This window comes from Eurosta solidaginis, chromosome 3 (assembly GCF_040869045.1).
Source record: "Eurosta solidaginis isolate ZX-2024a chromosome 3, ASM4086904v1, whole genome shotgun sequence".
NCBI lineage: Eukaryota > Metazoa > Arthropoda > Insecta > Diptera > Tephritidae > Eurosta > Eurosta solidaginis.
The window spans coordinates 63629427-63652894 of record NC_090321.1 but is presented as its reverse complement, the minus strand read 5'-3'; the positions used below and the strand labels follow the sequence as shown (position 1 = coordinate 63652894).

General features: G+C 32.7%; 1 protein-coding gene across 11 annotated transcripts in view; it reads right to left on the bottom strand.

Moving 5' to 3' along the window:
• Window positions 1-228: 228 nt before the first annotated feature.
• Window positions 229-23468, bottom strand: part of sm (smooth) — a 625429-nt gene continuing 602189 nt past the window's right edge. For all 11 annotated transcript variants that reach the window (XM_067772005.1, XM_067772006.1, XM_067772004.1 and 8 more), the window contains 3 exons: window positions 17342-17617; window positions 16814-17018; window positions 229-14197 (listed from right to left, as the gene is read on the bottom strand). In XM_067772005.1, coding sequence (XP_067628106.1) covers window positions 14061-14197; window positions 16814-17018; window positions 17342-17617 — 618 coding nt within the window. In that variant the 3' untranslated portion in view covers window positions 229-14060. The remainder of the gene's footprint in view (window positions 14198-16813; window positions 17019-17341; window positions 17618-23468) is intronic.

Sequence of the window (23468 nt, the reverse complement as noted above, 5' to 3'; positions counted from 1 at the left end):
TCAACGGCTAAGCGCCAATTATGTAAGTAATTGAACTCTATCGACAGTATGGAAATGCAAGTGCTCGGGACTACATAGTGTTTGATCTATGATTTGTTTAATTTTAAAAAAGAATAACAGTTTTCGCAGTTTTTATTTCTAGATGTTCTTCATTACATTTGCAACTAAAAAATACCGCAAATTTGGTGGCAACACAATTCAAGAAACTCAAATAAAAATATGTATGTATTTACTGGGTTTATTTTTTATTAAAAATAAATTTCTTTAAGTTAGAAAATGAAATTATTTTTAAAACTAAAGCATTCAAATCAACAAGATTTTAACATATTTATACAAATTATCATACAAAAAATAAAATTAAAAATAACAAGGCAGGATATAAAATAATTAAAGCCTAGAATACTTCATAAAATAATTATCTGTAGAAATTTTAAACTACAACGGAAATTATAAAAACTTACAAGTTTCAAATATATATATATATATATATTAGGCCGGGTCAATTTATGGGGAGGCAAAAAAATCGCCCATTGCTCTGTGAAAATCATATTCCAGGTATCAAAATAAGAAACTTTGCCGAAGGCACCATACCTCTAAAACGAATTCTGGTGTCCCCCCCTTTGGGGCGAACTTGCAAATTTTGAAAAATCCCACTTTGAAATGCCTGTTTTTTTCTTTTTGGAGTTTATTTTTCTCTTTAGAAATTTATTTAGTCAGAACATATGTAAATGAAAAAATGAACTTAACTTAGTAATAGAAAAGAAATAAAAAACAATTATTAGAAATTAGCGTTTTTACAACCCCCTTTTAAAACCAAGGCATCACTGTGATGCATTTGCATGTCGTAAACATAGTTGTGTGGGTTTTTTATTCAACCGTTTTAAAAAATGAAGGTATCACTGTGACACAATTGCAGATCGTAAAATTGCTTGTGTTGTTTTTTTAAGCCACCACAAGACACAGCAGGTAGAATTGAAATTGCCCCTACGCAAAAGTTCGACCGAAAGGGGGGACATCAGAATTCGTTTTAGAGATATGGTTCCTTCGGCAAAGTTTCTTATTTTGATCCCTAGAATACGATTTTCACAGAGTAATGATCGATTTTTAAATCGACCCGCCCTATATATATATATATTTTAAATATATATATATTTAAAAAACTTTTTTTTTTTTAATTTCAAAACAAAGATTTAATTTTATATAATGAAACATTTTATGGAAGAATAAGAAAGCTATTTAATCTGTTTACTAAAAATAAATGAACAAATCGCTAAGATATCTGAGTGGAATATGACCCTATCTGGGCCGCCGTTTCGAAAACGTCATATCTCAGACAACGTTTGAATAACGTCCTATTCAGATTTTTTTTTCAAAAACGCACTATCTCAGAATTCGGCTGAAGAACGCCCAATCTCAGAATTTTTTCTCAAACGCCCCAGCTAATGCCAAAATGTATTGAACTTAAATTGAGCACAGATAAGGCGTTTTTGAAACACATTTTGATATAGGTCGTTTTTCAAACGTTTTCTCGAAACGGCAGCCGCAATAGGGCGATATTCCCCTCAGCAGTCGATATGAGAAATAAAAGAATATGAATCATTTGAATTTTTTTTCTCTGCAGTATGAAATACTTCATACTTAATTTCTTTTTACTTGGAGCTAAAAGGGTACTAAATTGTTTTCTTAATTTAACAGAAAAATTAAATTGGGTTTTATAAAAAAAATAATAATAATTACGTCTCTATTCATTTTGCGTTCTTTTCCTGCTTTTAGCAGCTTTAGCTCCTTTTTTTTATAAAATATATTTTATTATCTTTTGCAATGTTAAATATTAAGTTTATGCATGAAATTAAAAATTTTTAGTTTTAGTCAAGATTTTTATGTTATTAAATTATTTATCATTGTGCCAGTTTTTTTTACAGTTTAATTACAACAAAATTACAAAACAATATTGTATTAAAAATATAATTAATGTAAGTAATTATTTTTTTAAATAATATTTAAACAAATTTTGCTTTCTCACAAATTTTTTATTATTTTTTTCATTTACACACACACTTTGCTGAATTTTTATGCATATTTTATAATTTCCGTAAAGCTTGAGTTCGTACAAAATAACTATGCTTTTACAATATTATTTATATAAGTTGTAAATATTTAAATTTTTTCAATTAAGTTTTCAAAACTAAATAGCTATTCTAGCGCTCAAAAAAATATGAAGAATTTTAAAATTTTTTGCTATAAAAAAACCTTATTTTTAGGCATAGCAGTAACATTTTATAAAAACATTTTCCTGGTTGCTACATATCCATATACACATATTTTTTTTTTTTGTCTTTTTCACATACATACTACATGAGATATTAACACTTAAAATATTGTTGAGTTCCATGAAAATATGTGCAAATTTATCCGATGCATTAAGCTGCAACATTTCATGCTTTTCTGCGACGATTTTTGGTAAAAGCTCTGTTATATTTTAATAGCGAAGGAAGTTTTCCATACATAATGCTTTCGTGATAAGAGCTTGCTCGCTGATACTTTTTTTTGTTGCGCTTAACTTACTTTGGCCGATTCTTTAATCGAGGTTTTTGCCGCATTCCATTATTCGTTGCATCGTCGATTACCAACACTTGTTGAATATTTATTCAGTTTGAGAAAAAGTGGCAACTCTGCTAATGAAATGTCAAAAGTTTATGAAAAGGTGAAAAAGGAAATGAGAAAAAAGAAAAACATTTGTTCGCGCTACAAATTTTTTGGAGGATTCACCAAAGCTAGGTATTTTTGATATTGCTTTATATTATTTGAAAATGTTGTCAACTGTCAAATCGACACTGATAGCAGCTGGGTTTACTTAGTCGAGTTTGGGGTTAACATTAGAAAGTGAATTGAGAATTGCTAAAAATATTGCTAAGCCAATTTACTACTGGCAAATGTTGGTAAAAAAGTTTTTGAATAGCGCTACATGGCTACTAAGTTATACGAAGTTGTCCTTGTTCACTTAATTTAAGCTAGGCTTTTGAAGTAGCTTTTAAAAATTTGCTTATGTGTCCTTAGCCCCTTAATTAGCTTCAATAAGTCCTAAATGCTTTCAAATCTGTACTGTTATTGTTTGTATTTTCAAATAGAAAACTTTTCCTTTTCAATTAAACCTAATGTTTAGAATACCCTAAAAGCTTTAGCATTTTGGAATTTTTGTAAAAGTTCCGAGGTATTGAACTTGCTTTCAGTTGAACTTTTGGAGAAAAACTTAAAGACTCCCAAAGCTGGATTTTTTTTAAATGCATTCAAAATCCAAAGTGTCTACATTTTTTACTCAACCTTAGTTTCGAAGCTCTACAACTAAAAACTAAAAAATTACAAAGTGCTCACGGTTTAAATGTTTACTGTTTTTTCGATCCAAAACTCTTTTAGCCTAAATACAGCTTACAAACTTTGAATGCTTTCATTTATAAAAAGCTTCAAACGCTTCTTATTCTTACTTTTTTTTTTGTTTGCTAAGTACAGCGATAAGTATAGCGAAAAGCTCCGCAGGTCTTCAAAACTTGTTTAAGGTTTTAAACTATTTAAGGTTCAATTTTAAGGTGCAGATTTTTTATTGTTCCTTCAATCTAACTTTTTTTTGCATATATACAGCTTTAAAGCTCTGTATGCTTGCACTTATGAAAAGCTCCAAAAACCTTATTTTCCTATTAGATTTTTGTTCATTTTTGCATTTGTTATGAATCTCATGCTTCTATTTAATAAATGTAGCTACAAAGTTCTGCAAGTTTTAAGTTTCGAATAGGCGCTGAAAGCTCTCAGCATGACTTTTTCCTGATTAATTCTGTTTTCCAATAAGGAATATAAAAATATATTTATTGCCGAAATAACCGCATCATTAATTTGTTGCAAACGCTTCAAAATTTACAAAAGCTTTCACCAATAAAATCATCATCCGGAAAGCTTACAACATGTCGATTACTCCAACCTTTGCACACACATACACACACACACTCCAGAAGAGCCGCCTTTTCTAACGTAGTTATTGTTGCTGTTTTTCGATGAAGTGATTTCAATATATATGCGAAGAAAAAAGCATTTAACAAATGTATTCAATAAAATAGTAGTACAGTGTTGAAAAATTCGTTGATTTCAAGTTAATACACACAGATTATTTCCGCAATTTTATATGAAAGTGCAGTTTTTATTTTTCTAGTAATTTATGTTTCGACTAAGCCACCACTGATTTTTTAGAAGCTTAACCCACTTTGCTATGAGTAAGCAAGCTTTTTTTGCTTTTTCCCATATTTTTTCATTTGCCAATCAACTTTTTCTTTTATATTTTTATGTTTGCTGAAGCTGTTTTTGTTGCTATTATTTTGGTGCCGCTTTGAAATCCCAAAATACGCCAGTTTTTTTATACAAATATACTTTCCTTTATTTCTGATATGGTTGTTTTGCCTTTATTGCTGATATTTCTCCTTTACACTACCATTGGTTAACTAAGATCGCATTTCTTTTCAAACTCCTTTTCTTCTACAGGCAATACTTTCAAAATCTAAAGGTTCAGATGTGCTGCCTTTTGAAATCGTTTCGTTGTAACGGAATACAATTTTAAAGTTCGTGTATCATGCATTTGAAAAAAAAATTGACGTAAAGAAAGCACACAACAATTTTTCGTTTGCTTAATATATTCAAGTTTTTTACAATTTTCAAACATACTAATTTTCCAACAAAATTTTGTTTCACTATTTGAAAATATAAGTTTTCAATTAAAAATTTCGAAAATATAATTTTTTGAAATTCCTACATTTTAAAATTAATCGAGAGAAACTTAGAAGGGCCGCCAGTGTAAGAATCTCTACACACCATCAACACTTATCAATTTGCGCCTAAAAGTAGGCGTCACGAAAGGCATGAAAATTTAACCCATTATCAACCGCACTTCATATTGTCACTGTTTTGCAAACGTGGGCTGCGCGCTAAAAAAAAATTTATTTACGAAAGAGAGATAAGGACGCTTTTACACGAGTCTATACTGTGGCCGATATCTTAGCATTCAATCAAAATTGTAAGTTGACTGGTGTAAGAAGAATTCTTCTATCAAATTGAGCTGTACAAGCTTAATGCAGCCAACAACATAGTACAGCGAAATAAAACGCAGCCGCTACGCTGGCTGGGTCATGTTATGCGAGTAAAAGATAATGTTCCGGCCAAAATCCTTATCGGAACCCGCCTATGGAAGCAGAGTAAGAGGGAGCTGCCACTCCGTTGGGAGGACCAGACGGAGAACAATTTCAATTTCTTTAGTGTGATCAATAATTATTTAAACGGTTAAGCACGAATAAAGTAAGTATTGAATAAAGTTTTTAAAATTGGCGCCCTTGAAGATTTTGTGCAGTAAGCAGTTCAGAGAAGCTATACCGCGACTTACCTCAGACTCTTGACACTGAAGTATTCTTCGGCAAGGTTTGACGGTGCGAGTTTAAGCAGAGTTGGTGCTTAAACTATTAAAAGCAGTAAAATTTTGGGGAAATGGCCAATGTGATAAGGCTAAACTCAGCTCAACTTTAGCTGCAGCTTAAACTCGTACTTAAAAACTGGCATCAAAAATTTCAGGTTAAAATTCTAGCCAGCTTAAACAGTAGTTGTACTGAAAACCCTACCCTTAGACGAAAGAGTCTGTTCAATCAGTGGTCATGGGCCAATAACGCTTTCTACGTTTGTATAAACGGGTTGGGCGGTTTCGGTATCAAATGAATGATAATTTAATTGGGTAGCTCCTATTACGCAGACTGTACTTCATCAACCGAATTTGTCCAAGAGTGTAAGTTGTCTGACTGCGGAAACTGGTATACGCTTGGGACTGCTATTCCTCACTAATAGTCTGAAGGGTACTGTTGGAATCATCTCAAAGCTTTCACATCACGAGCTCTCCCTTTGATTAACACTTCAGCTAACTTTTGCACTATTTGTAAACAATTGAGGTTTTCCAACAAGTTTAACTAGTTCTGGGTATTTGGTGACTCAAACTTCACAAAAGATGTCATAACAAGTCAACGGATGCTAAAAGCTAGATTTAGGAAAATCATAAATGCTATAGAACTAAATATTCATACCAACTTCCGAATTGTGATACATAGCTTTAGCAAAAAACTATAATAATTCTGGACCTCTCTACTTTCAGATCAACAATCATGGCAATAGCGCACATTTATTATCGGCACTGCAAGGCTCATCACATGAACCAAATAATGCTCAATCAACTTTGCTTGACGGAAGACCTTCACTACATGTTACAGAGGGATTTGAGTCTACAGAACATAAGTCAATAATAAAATGCACCTTTTAGAAATCTCGGTTTGGAGAAAAGTAGAAGTATTTGCACTTATTATATAACTCCCTTCAACAACAGATTTACATCTTTACCAAATATATTCTGAAACATTTGAGCAAAATATCAAGAGACAATTGAGAGTTATACAAAGTTAATGGTATTTGGCTTAAACTAAGTATATTGAAAAGTGAAAACTTGATAAAACAGTTGCACTCACATTATTGACAGTTTGAAGAAATCAGCCACCCACCAAGCTGCCCGATGTGACCGAAGACGAGCAACCCAATTTGTACCGATACAGAGATGTTGTTTTGGTAGGCAGACATTTCGGAAGGTTTTCCAAATTTCATTTTATTCGCAAATAAGATAAACACTGACTGAAACGTAACAATGGGTGATATGTGGTTTCAGTGCTGCAGTGCAGAGGGACAGGGAAACTACATTGCAGACGAATACGCTAGGCAGGGTATGACCAGACAGTTTCTTTCTGACAAAGAATGCTTGGGTATGAACCTTTTGTGACATTAGCAAGCTATGCTAAACCATATCCACCATCAAGCCCACGAAAGCTATGTAGCTACAAACACCGCTGGTGTCGGACATCGCAGGAAACCTAGCCGAAATGGGATAGTAAAAGATCCGATCACGTTTACACCCTATGTAGGGATACATTTCCGCACCAACTGTGTACCGCCTTATAGGCAGGCATGCAGAAAGGTTCGAAGTGCTTTATATTCGTTGCTGCAGGAGTTTTCAAGGGTTGAAGAGGACGAAACGGTGATTCAACTCATCTGCAACTGGCCGGCGCTAAGTATTGCAAGGCAGCACTTGCTGGAAGCTATCACCTTACCTAAGTGCTGCGTTTTACACTAGTTTTTGTGTATTTCTTAAAATAAATTTTCTGCGCTTTTTGAGTTTTTAAGACACACCAATAATGTCTTTTATTTGTTTGTTCTCCCTTGAACTGGTTAAGTACCCAGTACCGAAAAACTTAACCACACAAATTCAATAGGCGCGCAGAAATCCACATCACTAACAACGGATATGCTTTTTGTGCAGGTGTGCATTTCTGATGCTAATGTAACCTAGCCTACATTTAGGCGCCATATGAACAATGTCGAGGGGACACGACTGTGGTTCGAGTGTGAAGCAAGTGATTCGACAAACTACTAAAAGCGAACATTACATTATAATAATCCTTTACAACACCCTTCTCTTTGCCCAAAAAAAAATTGCAGGGGAAGCGGAGATAGCTCGTTGAAGTAAAAGTCCATACTTCCATTAATACTTTAAATCGGGTGATCGCGAACAATTATCCGTCCCAACGTGATTGATTGCCGTATACCGCCACGTAATGCTTCTTTAAAATTATCTCCCGACTCTGACAATAGTTTTTTCTACATCTTTCGGGTTAAAGTTTTACAATCATCACTCAGAAAAAACTTGCACGAAACTGAGCAAGCACACAAATTCATTAGGCGCGCAGAAATACTCAGCAAGCAACGCATATGCTTCTGATGTTCAGCTAACGTAGCCTATATTTAGGCTGCATATGAAAAATGATGAGAGGACATGACTGTGGTTTGAGTCTAGAGCAAGTGATTTGGCAAACTACTAAAAGCGAACATTACATTATAATAATCTTTTAAAACACCTCTTCTCTTTGCCCAAAAAATCGCAGGGCGAGCGGAGATAGCTCGGTGAAGTAAAAGTACATTCGAAATAATCCCACCTAAAGTTTCTTTAACATTATCACCTGATTGACGATATTTTCTTTTTATATCTTCTAGTTATTAACGTGTTTATATAATTTTTACCATCTCAGTCCAGTCAGTACCGAAAAAACTTACCCGTAAATTGAGCAACCACACACATTCATCAGGCGCGCAGAAGTACACAGCCAGCAGCAACAAATATACGCTCCGTGCATTGTGAGCATTTGTTTGGATTGACATTAAGGTACAGTAGCCTAGGAGCCATATGCAAACTTAAGATGGAAGCTGAACGTAGTTCGAATTGGACAAACGGTTAGAGACAAACATTAAGTTGAAATTTCCTGTTAAACAGCCTTCTTTACCAAAAAAAAAAAAAAAAAAAATGCCTTCATTGGAGGAGTGCGAGTAGTTCTTTCTGAAAATTCCAAATCTCCAATTGGTAAGGAACAACTCGAAGGCCGATCAACAGATATGACGACTTTCACTTCACGTCTGGTATCACCTTTAACTTTAAAGATGCAAGGTGAGTAAACCGAAAGTTTGATGCGTCAAACAAATCGTACCCGCTGCAGTTGGGCTAGTATCAGTGCTTCCTGTTCGACTCCCCTAAACCTTAAAAGGGGATTTTTAGTGTAACAAGAACTTAATGGGTGTTTATAAATAAGGATCAAAGACACTTCGAGAAGAAATTCATATATTTGTTACCTGCTAAGTAAGCGTTGGCGGCCACCGTGGTGTGATGGTAGCGTGCTCCGCCTACCACACCGGATGCCCTTGGTTCAAACCCCGGGAAAAGCAACATCAAAAATTTTAGAAATATGGTTTTTCAATTAGAAGAAAATTTTTCTAAGCGGGGTCGCCCCTCGGCAGTGTTTGGCAAGCGCTCCGGGTGTATTTCTGCCATGAAAAGCTCTCAGTGAAAACTCATCTGCCTTGCAGATGCCGTTTGGAGTCGGCATAAAATCATGTAGGTCCCGTCCGCCCAATTTGTAGGGAAAATGAAGAGGAGCACGACGCAAATTGGAAGAGAAGCTCGGCCTTAGATCTCTTCGGAGGTTATCGCGCCTTACATTTATTTATTTTATAAGTAAGCGTTGAGGAATAACATCATATATACACTATACAAGGTAACTACGCCAATGCGGTAGCAAAAGTTGCTGGATGACGAGCTGCTTAAGACGTGTTTCGAAACTTTTGAAAAATATTGTGAGAATTTTTTCGTTCGTATGTGAAGGCTATATTTCTTCTTTTTGTAGCCATAAGGAGACTAAACGAACCATTTTGAGATTTTATCGATGTTAATGGTCCTTTGTTGGACACAAAATACTGTAACAGTAACAGTGAAATGCTACCGAGAACACCAGTTCTGTTTTGGAATCGTAACATACGAAGTTCGTATTACGAACACGGATCGAAAACTATTTTCAATCAAGCGATAAAAATAGGGCTATTTAAAAAAATAATAATATATTATGGATATAGTGAGTAACCGTTATCTCTGGTTCACATATTTCATTAATCCGATACAACATTTCGGAGCTATTGTGATTTAAAATACGGCATTACATCACGGATCGTATGTTACGATTTGGCCACTGATTTTAGGCCAAAAATGGTACCTACACTCAGGGCAAGTTTGAAAAAAGTCTGCCATCTCAATTTCTGCTGGCTTCACAGAAATATGGAGTTTCTGCCATAACTGAGAACAACAAAAAGTAGTTTTTAAACCGCTAGAAAAATTTTGACAAATTCGAATACTCGACGCTTTCCATACTCCATAATTGAAACGTTTTTGCATTCAACTTTTTGCGGCAGTCACATTTCACCTCTTGATTCCTAAGCTTACTCCTTGATATATTTTCTTTCTCCCTCTATCCTACTTTTTAAAGCTCAAACTGCTTCCCTCTACCATCTACACTTCTCTTTGACAAGTTTGTTCTACTCTTTTCTCTCGTTCCCATATACTACTTTTCTTGCTTTCTTTAATCGCTTATGCGCCTTCTATGTCAGTTTTGAAACATTTTTTAGTACATCATAAAAATTGTAGTTTTGTTTTGCTTTTTAGCTTTCTTTTGGTCTTTCATCAATACATATACATAAATGTAAATATATATGTATATAAAAAGAATTATTTTATACCAATCAATTATAGTACTCATAATTTTAATAATTAATTAAAGAATTTTTTTTATTAATTTTAATAATAATAATAATTATAATAGTTTTTGTTTGTTCTACTCATATTCCGTACAATTATAATATTTCAAATAATTTTTTATTTTGTTTCTACGTTTTTTTTTTTGTTCTTTATTACATTAAATTAATTTAAAATAATTTCAAGTGATTTATATTTTTTTGTTTAATTTAGCGCTTATTTTCTTAGCATTTTTTGAATTTCTTTTAAATTATTTTAGTTATTTATAATTATATTAGTATATACGTAATATAAATATATTTTGTTTTAAAAGGTATTTTTAGAACAAAAATAATGTCTTTTGTTTGTTTTGTAGTTAAGATTATTACATTTCCTTTTCAGCTTGTGCAATATTTACAGTGTAAATACATACATATTTGTATATATTAAGATGTGTTCACACTGCTTTATGATAAACGCCATTTTCTGCTACAACAATCTTGCGCGTCTGTTTTAGACCTGTTTACTATAGTATATATGTGCAATGTAAATTTAGTGCTAACTTTTTGTTTAGCACTAAAGCTTATTTAGTACTTTTTGGTACTAAACTAATTTAGCTCTTTTGAGAGCTAAAAAGGGTCAGTAAGCGCTGTAGCTTTTATAGCTACCGTTTATTTTTCATATATATTTTTTAAGTTATTTCTCTGTAGCAGTTTGTTTCTTAGCTTTTTATTTTTATTAATTTTAAATTATTTTTAAGTATTTTTCAATTATCTTTTATTTTTCAACTACTACTAACTGAATTTTTAAATTCAATTCAAATTGCACACAATTCTGCTAAACTAATACACAGTAGTATTATTAATTTAATAATATTTTTTTTTATATTTAATAATATTTTTTTTTGTTTTGTTTTAATCTAAATACATTAAATATACTTATCTCTTTCTTGCCATAAGCTAACGCTTACATAAACAACTGTGGCTCACCCTCTCTCTCTGTATGTTTCTTCCGTTGCTTATTGTTGCTGTTTTCACTAGTTTTTGTTTATTTTTGCTCTGAGAGAGAGCACACATGAGAGAAAGAGTTAATGAAATAGATACAAAAAAAAAAAAAAAAAACACTTAAGCAGTTTGGCTTCTTTACAAAGTTTTTTTCATGTCTCACTGCTTTTCTTTCACTTTTTAAATAATGGGTCATTCCATGTCGAATCGTTCAAAACATGTAATCGCCAGACTTCGATTTGGTTGAGTTTTTGCAAATTTTTAACTTATCATTTAAAAAATATTCTTTTGGAAGAACAACTTTTTTTGAAAATTTTATATCTAAAAATATTATTTTTTTTTTACATTTTTACAAAATATATATTTTTGCTCAGATTTTGTTTAAAAATGCTACATCTTTATTGAAAATCAAGTGCAAATATTTTCAGATACAAACTTTTTTTTAATTTCATATTTAATTTAATTTTCTTTCAAAAACAAAAATTTTTTTTGAGAAAATTTTCAAAACCCAACGCTGTCGAAAGCATTCTGAATTTAAATATTGCACGTTCGGACATGGAATGTTCTGCATTTATTTTCTTTTATTTTACAAGTTATTTATTTTGTTTCTAAAAATAGTTTTTTAATTAATTTTTTGCAGATCTTTTTAAACTAAACTAGCTGGCTTTTAATTCTCTTTTTTTTAAACAATACTATTCTCTTTTGTCCGTTTTGCAAAAAATTTTTTTGCAATTGTTTCTCATTTATTTTGCCTTCTTCTTTTCTTATTTTTCATCGTCTTCTGCTACCTCTTTTTCTAGCACTAATATTTACTGCTTTATCCTTGCTCAGTATTGTCAAATCAAATATATATTTCGCCTAGGGATTTCATTTTATTAAATTTTTTAAATCATTTTTTTTAACAATTACTTTCCACCGTTTTTTTTTTTTTTTTTTGTTTATTTTAGTTTTGTTTTTTATTTAGATAATATTTATTGTAATTTTTATAAGTAAATATATAAATTTAAAACTAATGTCCACGCATTTTTAATTTACAAATTCAACAAGCTAATGATTTTTAATGAAATTTAAGTTAAATTTATGTAAGTTTTGTGCATTAGGTTGGAGCGTAATAAAACAAATTTGGTTTTTAGGTCGAGTAGTATTTTTAGCTTATGAAAAAACATTTTTTTTGAATTTTTATTTTATGGAATATTATTATGGAAATAATTTTGAATATAATTTTATAAATTTCGATTCTTTTGTTGATTTTTCGACTGGGTGAGCGATTTTCCGTTATTCCTTGTCGAATTTGGTTTGAAGACAAACCGAACGAGGAACTAACGAACGTCGAAACCGGTTTCTTTCCAAAACCAAATTTGACAAGGTATGATGAAAAACCATTTCAAAATACATCATGTATCCACACTGTCGGAGAATCAACAAAACAAAAAGAATCAAGTTCAAAGATTATTTATTTTGAAAAAAAAAGAAAATAATAATTTTTGAAAAAATTAAATTTTAATTTCAAACAATAAAATGAAAAAGAAAATTCACACAAGCTTGAATTTTTGTTTTAAATAACTTTGAGCTAAACAAATAAATTGCAAGTGGCCTTAACGTTTGAAATCGCTATAAAGTTTCAACAAAATTATTTTCGGGGAAAAAATTGGAAATTTATTTTTCGAAATTCCAATAAATTTTTTTTTTATTTTAAAGCAGTTATCAAACCTTTTTGAAATTATTTCATTTAGAACAAAAAAGTAATATTAATTAGGCTGTTTTTTTAACATAAATCTTTTTTTGAAATTATTATGTATACAAATTTTTTTTATTCTACTCCAACCTAGTATGTTTGTATGTAGTATGTATGTAATATTGTATGTAGTGTAATTAATGAAATAAATGTGAATGAAGAAAACATTTTTATATAAATTTAAAAACTAATTTTAAATACAACTTTAGCTTGGCGTTCCAAGCGCCATTTTTTTTAGCCAGCGTATATATATTTATGTACATACATACTATATAAATATGTATACCATTTAGTGTGGTATACTACCATTTGAATTTGAATACTTTTCTTGTCTTCTGCTTTTTCATTCAAATCAAAATTTTTAATTTTCTTTATTTTTTACATACATACATAGTATATGATATAAATACATGTCTAAATAATAATAATTAAATTAATTAATGAACATTTGTTGTTGTCGGTTTGTTTATGATTTTTTTGCTCCAGTCAAAATTTTTTCGTCAATATTGCGCGTTTATGTATAAGATTTATGAGCACAACAAAAATAATAATTATTATATACTATATTTAACAAAAAAAAAAAAAAAACAAAAAACTAAACATTAATGCGCATATGAAAAATAATAACTAAATATTAAATAATTAAATGTAGCTAATTATTTATACATGTTTATAAATAATATGTATAATAGAGTAATAATAATTAATATTATTTAAATTTTTGTATAATAATAATAAATTGTCTCATTTGAATACCAACGAATTATACTAAAAGTGTGTTTGTTGTTATAGTTAAGTATTATAGTTGTTCTTGCTGTTGTTCAATAACCAAAAAAAAAAAGAAATTTAAAAAAAGTAAAAATTCTCAAGTTCATGCGCTACTCGTGCTTTCATTCATAAATTTTACGCAGCGTTGCTTTCCCAGCTGCTGGCCGCTCTCTGTACTCTCTCGTCGTATTTAATTTTGTTCTCTTCCTTTCTCATTTCACATGCAGCGCTCTTTCATCACGTAAGTTCATTTCCATTTTTTGTTTATTTTTTTTATTTATTTATATGTTTCTGTTGTGGCGTGTTGTAATTGTTGTTGCATCTGTGGTTGTTGTTGCTGGGTGTTTTCATTTAATTGATAAGCTTAAAGGATTTGTATTAAATCTCAATTATATACATCCTGTTTAACTTCCACTTCATTCTCTTTTTCGATCATACCTTCACTGGTGGCATTATTCCAAGCGCCATTCATGCTCTTCGACGATGAGAAGCAGAGTTTCATGATGAAGGGAAATTTGGTACCTGAAATAAGTTAAAAAAGTGTGAGGTGAATTAGTATGATGAAAAAAAAAAACAAATTATGACGTCGTAACCATGGCGGAACCAGGAACAGGTGAACGCCGCAAATCAGCTGATTGGTACTTTTTAAAACATGATTTGACACTTCCGGCGCAGTACATAAGTCCAGCGATTTACAAAACAAAATACATGGAAATTGTATTTATATATGTATGTATGTATGTCACCGTGCTGCCACCTTGTATGGTTCCGCCATGACCATAACGAATTTTGAAAGGTACGCTGAGAATACTAATGGCAAAGTTGGAGTCATTTCAAGGAGAAGATAGCACAACAAAGGGCTTAACCTCATATATGTTAGTAGTGCCACCCCGTTTCTCATAAAAAAAAATTGACGATTAAAGTGACGTCAAATCAAGTAATTTAAAACTCTGCAATGACAAGGCGAATTCAGTACAAGGTGGTGTTATTCCATCGGCTGATTGCATCTTCTTGACATTTTCAATACAACGCCTTGGTACAGCACCATGTCAATTATTCAAAATCAATGGTAATTTTCTTTGCACGGCGAATGGGTTGAATTCATTTTGGCTTTGTGTTGTATAGATTCGTACTGGGCAATGACTTCTTAAGTTACTGTGACATCGTGATGAAGTCGGACGCCGTGGTGTAGTAGAAGCACGCTCCACACCGAAGTTCCTGAGTTCAAGTCATGGACAAAGCAACATCAAAATTTAGAGAGAAGTTTTTTCAATTTGAACAAAGCTTATCCAAGTGGGGTCACTCTCGGCAGTGGTTTGGCAAACTCTCCGAACGTATTTCTGCCATGAAAAGCTTTTCAGTGAAAATTCATCGGCCTTGCAGATGCCATTCGAAGTCGGCATAAAGCATATAAGTTCTGTCGCGCCAATTTGCAGGAATATTAAAAATGAGCACAACGAAAATGGTAGGAAAAGTTCGGCCTAAATCTCTAATGAAGTAAAACGTGGCTTTTATGATGATATTAACCAAAAAAGCTTGGTCCTACGAAGATAAATCAACTGGAAAAGGAGGAAAATTCACTTAAATTTTAGTTTCTAACAAACGTCCTCCCAACGTACAATGAGAAATGAATCAGGTTCGTACGCCTGTCTCTTGAGTTCTACCAGAGGTATCGCCTTGGATTGTTGCTCATATTATGAACGTTTCTTGAAAATACAGGCGAAATAGAATGATATTCCACTAAGCAGTCGATATTTTCTTGAAACTCCCAACTGGATAAAAAACACGTTTCAGTAATAGTATGAGATAAAGTTCTTAAAATGAACCGCCAACAAAGCTAAGCTTGGGTACAAGCAAGCTAACATGCAATGTATTGTGGCGAATGTTGACATCACTAGGTTGTTAATAAATAATCACGCAACAACAGAAACGTGAAGCAGCCGCTCTTATGAACATGTACACATTGAAGCTAGCAACACATATGTGCAAGGAAACGAAGAGATATCCCACACACACAGATGCAGTCATCAGCCGAAGTTCTTTGCTCACACATACACACGCATATAACAAAATTACCAAGCAGGAGATACAACAGTTCTAGAAGGTGAAACGCGTAGACCTTTGGAGAAATATGCGGACGAGGCAACAGATAGTATAAAAGCAGCGCAAGCTGAGTAATGACTAATGAGTTTGATTTAAACACGCTATTGCGAAGTGAATTATAATTGTGAAGGACTCCCAAAGTAATCTAAATAAAGCCCAGTTTGCAATACTGAATACTGGACTGATTTACTCAACAGTTTAGCGATTCGAACGTTAGCAGAAGGTGCATAGATATCAGAAATCCCCAGAATTCGTATCTGTAATGTATGCACTATCCATATAATAAACTATGCAAAGAAGGCAATTGGGAAAAGTTGCACAACAACAAAGGCATGCCTTTGACTGAATGTGCGTGTAACAGTTCAACCATCGCAGGAGTGCGGATTTGAATCCCACTCCCGGGAAAAACGGCTTTGAAGAGATTACAAGGTGTAATTGAAATAGTTTTAGTCTTCATCGCCCGTGTTGTTGTTGCAGCAGTGCCGTGTTTCGCCCCATCCAAAAGGTGTGACCACTCACAGATTGTCACTAATATCCTCTAACGCAAATGCAAGGAAACATGCTGTTTCAACAGTGGTGGACCAGAGGGAGAGGGTTGTTAGAGGCGTTGGTTCCACATTGCAATTGAAAAGATGGTTGGTGTCATTTGAAGACACGTTGCAAGCAGGATATACATTATGTATATGGGTTGATTCTGCATAGGTAAGAGTTTAACCCGTTACAGTATCCATATTGAAGTTAAGCTAGAGTGACGCGCGTTTACGTTTACCGAGGGAGATTGCTTTCCTCTTCTGCGAGTTCAGGGAATTTAAATTTAAGAACGGGGTTCGCCTTCCTGGCATAGAGGTTCGACGCCTTTTTGTGAATATCACTGAGGACTTTTTGTGTTCTTTCTTGTCCGTCTTGTTATCAAATTATTAAATTTACAGAAATTGTTGAAATATTTTAAAACCTCAAAAATTTTTGGCTGCTTTCATGAACTTAGTTTTAAAGTTTCAATATACATATTCTTTTCATATCAACGACTAAACTTACCTTTACCCTCGATTGGCAGATGATTACACTTCATGATGGCCAAAACGGCCTGTGAAATATTGGGGAACTCAATAAGGCCCGATGAGGAACGCTCCGTTTTGAGAGGGAATAATCGCACTGATGTGGCGGGCACTTCTTTGATATTGAAAATGCCTATGAGCTGGTCTTCGGTCAAGCCGGGTGGTGTGTTGAAGAAGTGCAGAATCTGTGAGGAAGCAGAAGAAAAGAAAATGGGTATCAAAAAGTGGAAAAAAAATCAGAGAGTTATTCTTACAATGTGTAATTTTTCATTAAGGGTATGCACTAAAGCTAAGTAGTTGTCAAATAGGTTAAATAGGAGATAATCACTTTGGCTAGCTGAGCTAAATACTTATTTTCTAGGATATCAAAATTAAGAAACCGTTACACAGAGTGTGCAACTTAACATAGACATTTTCACAGACTTATTTAAGAGTATATAAAATTGCAAATTTAGTGAATACCCTTAATTTTTTTATATTTCTTTTCATAATTTTCACAGTTCCTTACCTTGCTCGGTGGTTGTATACGATTTTTGCTTGCCTGTGCTGGCGACAAGAAGCGATTATTCTTTGAGCCGGTGTACTCTTTAAAACTGGGTGTATGATCGGGTAATAAAAATGGATTTATAACTTCGGATAGGAAATTCTGTTTGGAGAATGCAATTTGGATTTTGCCACCATTGCCGACGGGAATGTTGTTCAAATGTTGGACACAGCGTTCGACGGCGACCGAATCGCCCATTTGTACCATGGCGGTACCTTCTTTGGTTTTCAAGAATTTAATCTGTTGGGAGGATGATTGAAATTTTAAATATGATTAGTAATGTAAAATTGTTTAATACTTCTTTTAATAAAAATATTTACTACAAAAAAATGTTTGTGATTGCGTTGAATAAACATTATACAGATCTCCTTTGATTTTAATTTCTACGATTATTAAATCTTTTTAGTACGATCCTCATAAACATAGGAAAACGTTTTAAAAAAGTTATTCAGACATCTTAGTAGCCGAGGATGACAGCTCGTCAAAGGGCTGTGAGTTAATAATTATTCAAGCGTCCTCATCTCAGTAAAACGTTCGGTGGTATGTCCATTTAAATTGGTGGTGCAGGCTCAGTTGAGCTAACTCGAAGGTAATTTAATTGTCTGATCAACGCCCTAGATTGATAAGGAGTGTGATGACTAGTACCTAGGACCTACCTAATTATTTTCTAGCTTGTCGTATTATTATTATTTAATGTAAGTATTGTTTTCAATAAAACCGTTTAACTTAAACATTTTTTTTAATTATTTTATTTTCAAGTTTTTAGTCTTTATTTAATTGACTATTAATAAGCTATATGTTGAACGATCCATACATCGATAGACCAATGGACTGGTCCATCTGTTATACCATCTACTTCAGTTCAGTCATTTCATGATTTTATTACTTTGTAGTCTCAAGAGGCGCAATTTGATTGTGTGTGTCTGGGTATGTAAAAATACCCTATCGGAAAGCTGCAGTCAGCTTTCAAGTTTCAGAAAAAATTACAAATTTGGTGTATGCTAATTGAGTATCTTTTGTTTAAAATTTTATTGTACGCGTGTCGGTGCGCTATACTAGGCTCCCTGAAGAAGGTGTAATGCAGCATCAAAACGCGTAGAAGGAACACTTTTTTCTTTAAACAAAAACCAGATTTTATTATTTACGAGCACACACGAAGAATACGAATCGTAGAAAACATTTATATGCGTATGGGTCTACGAGAGCTAAAGGTATTGAGTTCACACGACGGCTTTAATGGTTATATTTTCCTGGATTTTCAAATCTTATAGCAGCATTCCATCTGCTCTGTGAATTCCAAAAAAGCAGGTGGCAATTTCCTGCGAAAGCAACAGGGAGGGAGAGCCCCGAGTCCTTCTTGGCCTGATTACAGAACCAAATATATTGCTCAATATGAGTAATTTACGAAATGTGAAAAGATATTCAATTAAAATAAATAAATGTAAGGCGCAATAACCTCCGAAGAGATCTAAGTCCGAGCTTCTTTTCCAATTTGCGTCGTGCTCCACTTGATTTTCCCTGCAAATTGGCCGGACGGGACCTACATGTTTTATGCCGAATCCGAACGGCATCTGCAAGGCAGATGAGTTTTCACTGAGAGCTTTTCATGGCAGAAATACACCCGGAGCGCTTGCCAAACACTGCCGAGGGGCGACTCCGCTTAGAAAAATTTTCTTCTAATTGAAAAATCTTATTTCTAAAATTTTGATGTTGCTTTGCCCGGGGTTTGAACCCAGGGCATACGGTGTGGTAGGCGGAGCACGCTACCATCACACCACGGTGGTCGCCAATATTAGATATTCAATTGAATTAAACTTATATGCCTTCTATTAAAAAATAAATGTTTTCAGTTATAACTGAGAAACATCAGTTTATATAGAGCAGTTAACAAACAAATATATCTGTGCTTGAAATTGGTCTGTTTATTCAATCTGCTTCGATATAAAAATTGTCCAGAGGAATTTCACTGTACTTAAATTCGCTATGCCTCATGATTAGATAATATTCGCGAACTTCTTTAATGCTTGCTTAGCTGATGAAAAATACTAACAATCTGGAGGCGCCCAACTTTGGAACAAGACTCTAATAAAAAGAGTTCACTCAGCTTTCTGGACCTTGCGGGCGTGCAATCGAAGATTTGGGCGTATATCTGAGTACCAATGGGGATTCATAAAATAAATTGAATGGGGGATTCACGTTGAAAACAATGCAGCTCAAAAGTCCGAGAGCGGAAATCGATGGTTGTATATATCTATCGTAACTTTAGGTACACAAAAAAACCTTTAACACCGCAAAATTGATATGAAGTAAAAGGATTGCAAGGTAAGTTAATCTTTCGAGCTATGTACATACATCTAGTGCATGCTAATGAAAACGTTTCAAAGGCTCTTCTATCGAGGTTAATGATAAATGCACGAGAGCAAAAGAAAAGATGTCGCCAATAGCCATATTATAAAACAAACGATGCCACAAGGCATCAGTCGCATGGTCTTCCAACTGTCAAGTTAGTAAGGATTACCACCCTGATGCGTAAAGTCAGATCAGCACCTGAAAAAATCATCCGAAGTCTCAGCCTTACTGCTAAAACCAAGTCATGAAATTAGCAACAAATGAAGAGATGCATGAAATATTAGAGCAAGAGTTATCACAAAATAGGGGAAAAATAACTAACCTACATTTGGTTGAGTTTCCTACCAGGTACTGCAAATCTTATACACCCATAACCGCATAAACAACAGAAAAAGTTCCCAATAGTTTGAGTAAAGCTTTTCTCGAACGTACTTACATATATTATCTATTTATATTCTATTCTCGGAATTTATAAAATGTTCCCTTTTCAAAGTTTGATTAACCAGAAAACTGTCCTACTTTGAACAGCTTTTTGAAACTTATCTTTGAGATATGAGAATGAGGTAATTTCGCATATTTTTAGATTAGAGAATTATGTTAGTCACCGAATGCTAAGGTAGGGCATTTATTGCTCAAAAATTTGTTTATTCTAATGTTTAATCCTTCTATTAATCGATTTAGTTTGAATTTTAATTAATTAAAAAAAAAATACTCGAGTTGTCAACTTTTTGATTAATTATTTGTAATACTTTATGTGATGTTCGCTTTGTTTAATGAAATAATCTATCAATGGGGCAATCAATTATTAAAGCTACCCAATCAATCGAATAAGAATGATGTTAGTCGCCGAATGTTAGGGCGATAAATTAATTGGTCATAAATTATTTTATCTAATCTTTAATCCTTACATTAATCGATTGAGCTTGATTGTTTATTAATAAAAAAAAAATATTCGAGTTATCAACTTTTTGATTAGATAATCATTTGTAAAAACCAGACATTATTCACTTTGATGTGATGTTAGTCTCCGAATGCTAGGGTGAGACAGTGCTCAAAAATTTGTTTTATAATTAATAAAATAAAAATCGCGTTATCCACTTTTTGGTTAATCACTTGTAAAAACTAATGAAATTTTCGATTTTATAAATAAATTAATCAATCAACTGAGCAATCGATTATTCAGTTTACCCAATTTATCCAATAAGAAAACCGCTGTTCATATCGAAAAGGTATCTTTTTAGATTAGAAAATGATGTTAACGCCGAATGCTAGGGTGATATATTGATTGCTCGAAAATCTGTTTTATCTAATCATTAATTCTGCAATTAATAGATATAGTTTAATAATTTGTGTTGTTATATCGGCCTACTGATTTTAAGATCGCGGGTTCGAATCGAGCTCAAGGCCTAATAATAATTTTTTATCATTATTATTGTTATGATACATTTTTTCTTAATTGAAAAATTTTTTAAATTAGAATAGAAGAAAGAAAAAATTTAGACAACTGCCAAAGCTCGTTGTATAGATCCATTTCGGGAACTGCTAAATTCCTTCATCGGCAACGTTTAGGCGCCGCTGCTATAACCATTCAGCCATTACAGCGGTTTTTTGTTTGTCTTCATTAATTTCTTCTATTCTAATTTAAAAAATTTTTCAATTAAGAAAAAATTTATCATAACAATAATAATGATAAAAAATTATTGTTAGGCCTTGAGCTCGATTCGAACCCGCGATATAGTTTAATTTTTAAATAATTTAAAAAAATATTGGAGGTTTCAGCGTTTTGATTAATCAAAAAATAAACTATTAAAAATTATTTAAATGAACATTCCACTAAGTGTAAAATTGATTATTTTTACTCGCTGAATTGAGTTTTTTTATTAAAAAATCTCTTGAGATTTGCGAATGAGATAAGTTACTGTTGGTGTTTTAAGCTCAGCTTGAAATAAATGTTGATTGGGATCTATCTCAATCGCTCACTTCGGACACTTTAGACTAACCAGGTTTTGCTAGCCACACGCACACATAAGTAACTCACTATATTACATTCTTGTTAACTGGTTCGTTGGCTTCCAGTTCATAGCTCCAAGAGATTTGTATGTATGTAACTTCAATGCTGCATTTGATTTGTTACGCTTTGTTAATATACTGAGCCGCGGTTGCAATTGCTTCTACATCAAACTTGCAATATTGCAACACGATTACGTACAAAATCAAAATTGTCTTAGCTTTCCGTTTGTAGGTGAGTTTCCTTGTCTAAGATGTCTGTCTGTTTTCTCAAAATCAAAAAGCAAGGTAATAAATTACGCAAATTTTAATTAAGTCCAAAGAGCTATTTAAATGAAAAATAATTTAAATGGAAATATCTGAGATTTGTAAGCGAAACGTAATAAATTTATAATAAACGAGTACTAAATACTTTAAAATTTTAAGTCTGTTTAAGAATTATGAATTAAAAAAAAATACTTCGAGTTGCAAATATTTGAATATTATTATTCCAGGCATAAAATTAAAGTTGGTAGTTCTATTATAAATAACTACTAGAGCACCCGGCAGACTTTGTCTGACCCGAAAATTGATTTGGCTTCATTTAAAAAGTGAACCTCGCTTCCTCTCTTCGTTCTCCTTCCCGTTTTCTTCTACTTTATCTAACAATTTTTATACCTTTCAAGAACATGAAATGGTATATTAACTTTGGTCCAATGTTTGTAAAGTTGAGAAATATAGAAGATAGACTCATCATTAAGTATACCGAATTGATCAGGGCGACGAACTGAGTTGATATAGCCATGCCCGTCTGTCCGTCCGTCCGCAAACTAGTCCCTCAAATTTTGAGATATCTCAATGAAATTTGGACAAGGATGTATTTTTGCATTATATTAGACATTTGTCGGATCCGGTAGGATCGGACCACTATAACATATATCTCCCATACAACCGATCGTTCAGATAAGACGATTTTGGTCATTCCTACCGCAATTTAGAAAGTATAAACGTGAAACTCGGTGATATATATTCTAATATATCATAGAAGATATCCTGAAAAAAAATCACTTTGATCGGAGCTATATATAGTTATATCCCATACAACCGATCGTTCAGATAGAAAGATTTTTGGCCATTTCTCCCTTAGTTTCCAATATACAAACGTTAAACTTGGTGATATTTATTCTAATATATCACAGAAGATTTCATGAAAAAATCATTCAAATCAATCAAAGTATAAACGTGAAACTCGGTGATATATATTTTAATATATCATAGAAGGTTTTCTGAAAAAATCACTTTGGTCGGAGCTATATGTATATATCTCATACAACCGATCGATCAGATAGAAAGATTTTTGGCAATTTCTCCCTTAATTTCCAATATAAAAACGTTAAACTTGGTGATATTTATTCTAATATATCACAGAAGATTTCATGAAAAAATCATTTCGATCGGAGCTATATATAATATATATCCCATACAGCCGATCGTTCAGGCAGAACGATTTTTAGCCATTTCTCCCTTAATTTCCAATATAAAAACGTTAAACTTGGTGATATTTATTCTAATATATCACAGAAGATTTCCTGTAAAAATCATTTCGATCGGAGCTATATATAATATATATCCCATACAACCGATCGTTCAGATAAGGGGGTTTTTTGCCATTTTTTATATTTATCTTAAAATCGTTAGGTATGTACATCTGTTCACTATATATTTCTTATCTTATACTTATACAGCCCATTATTTG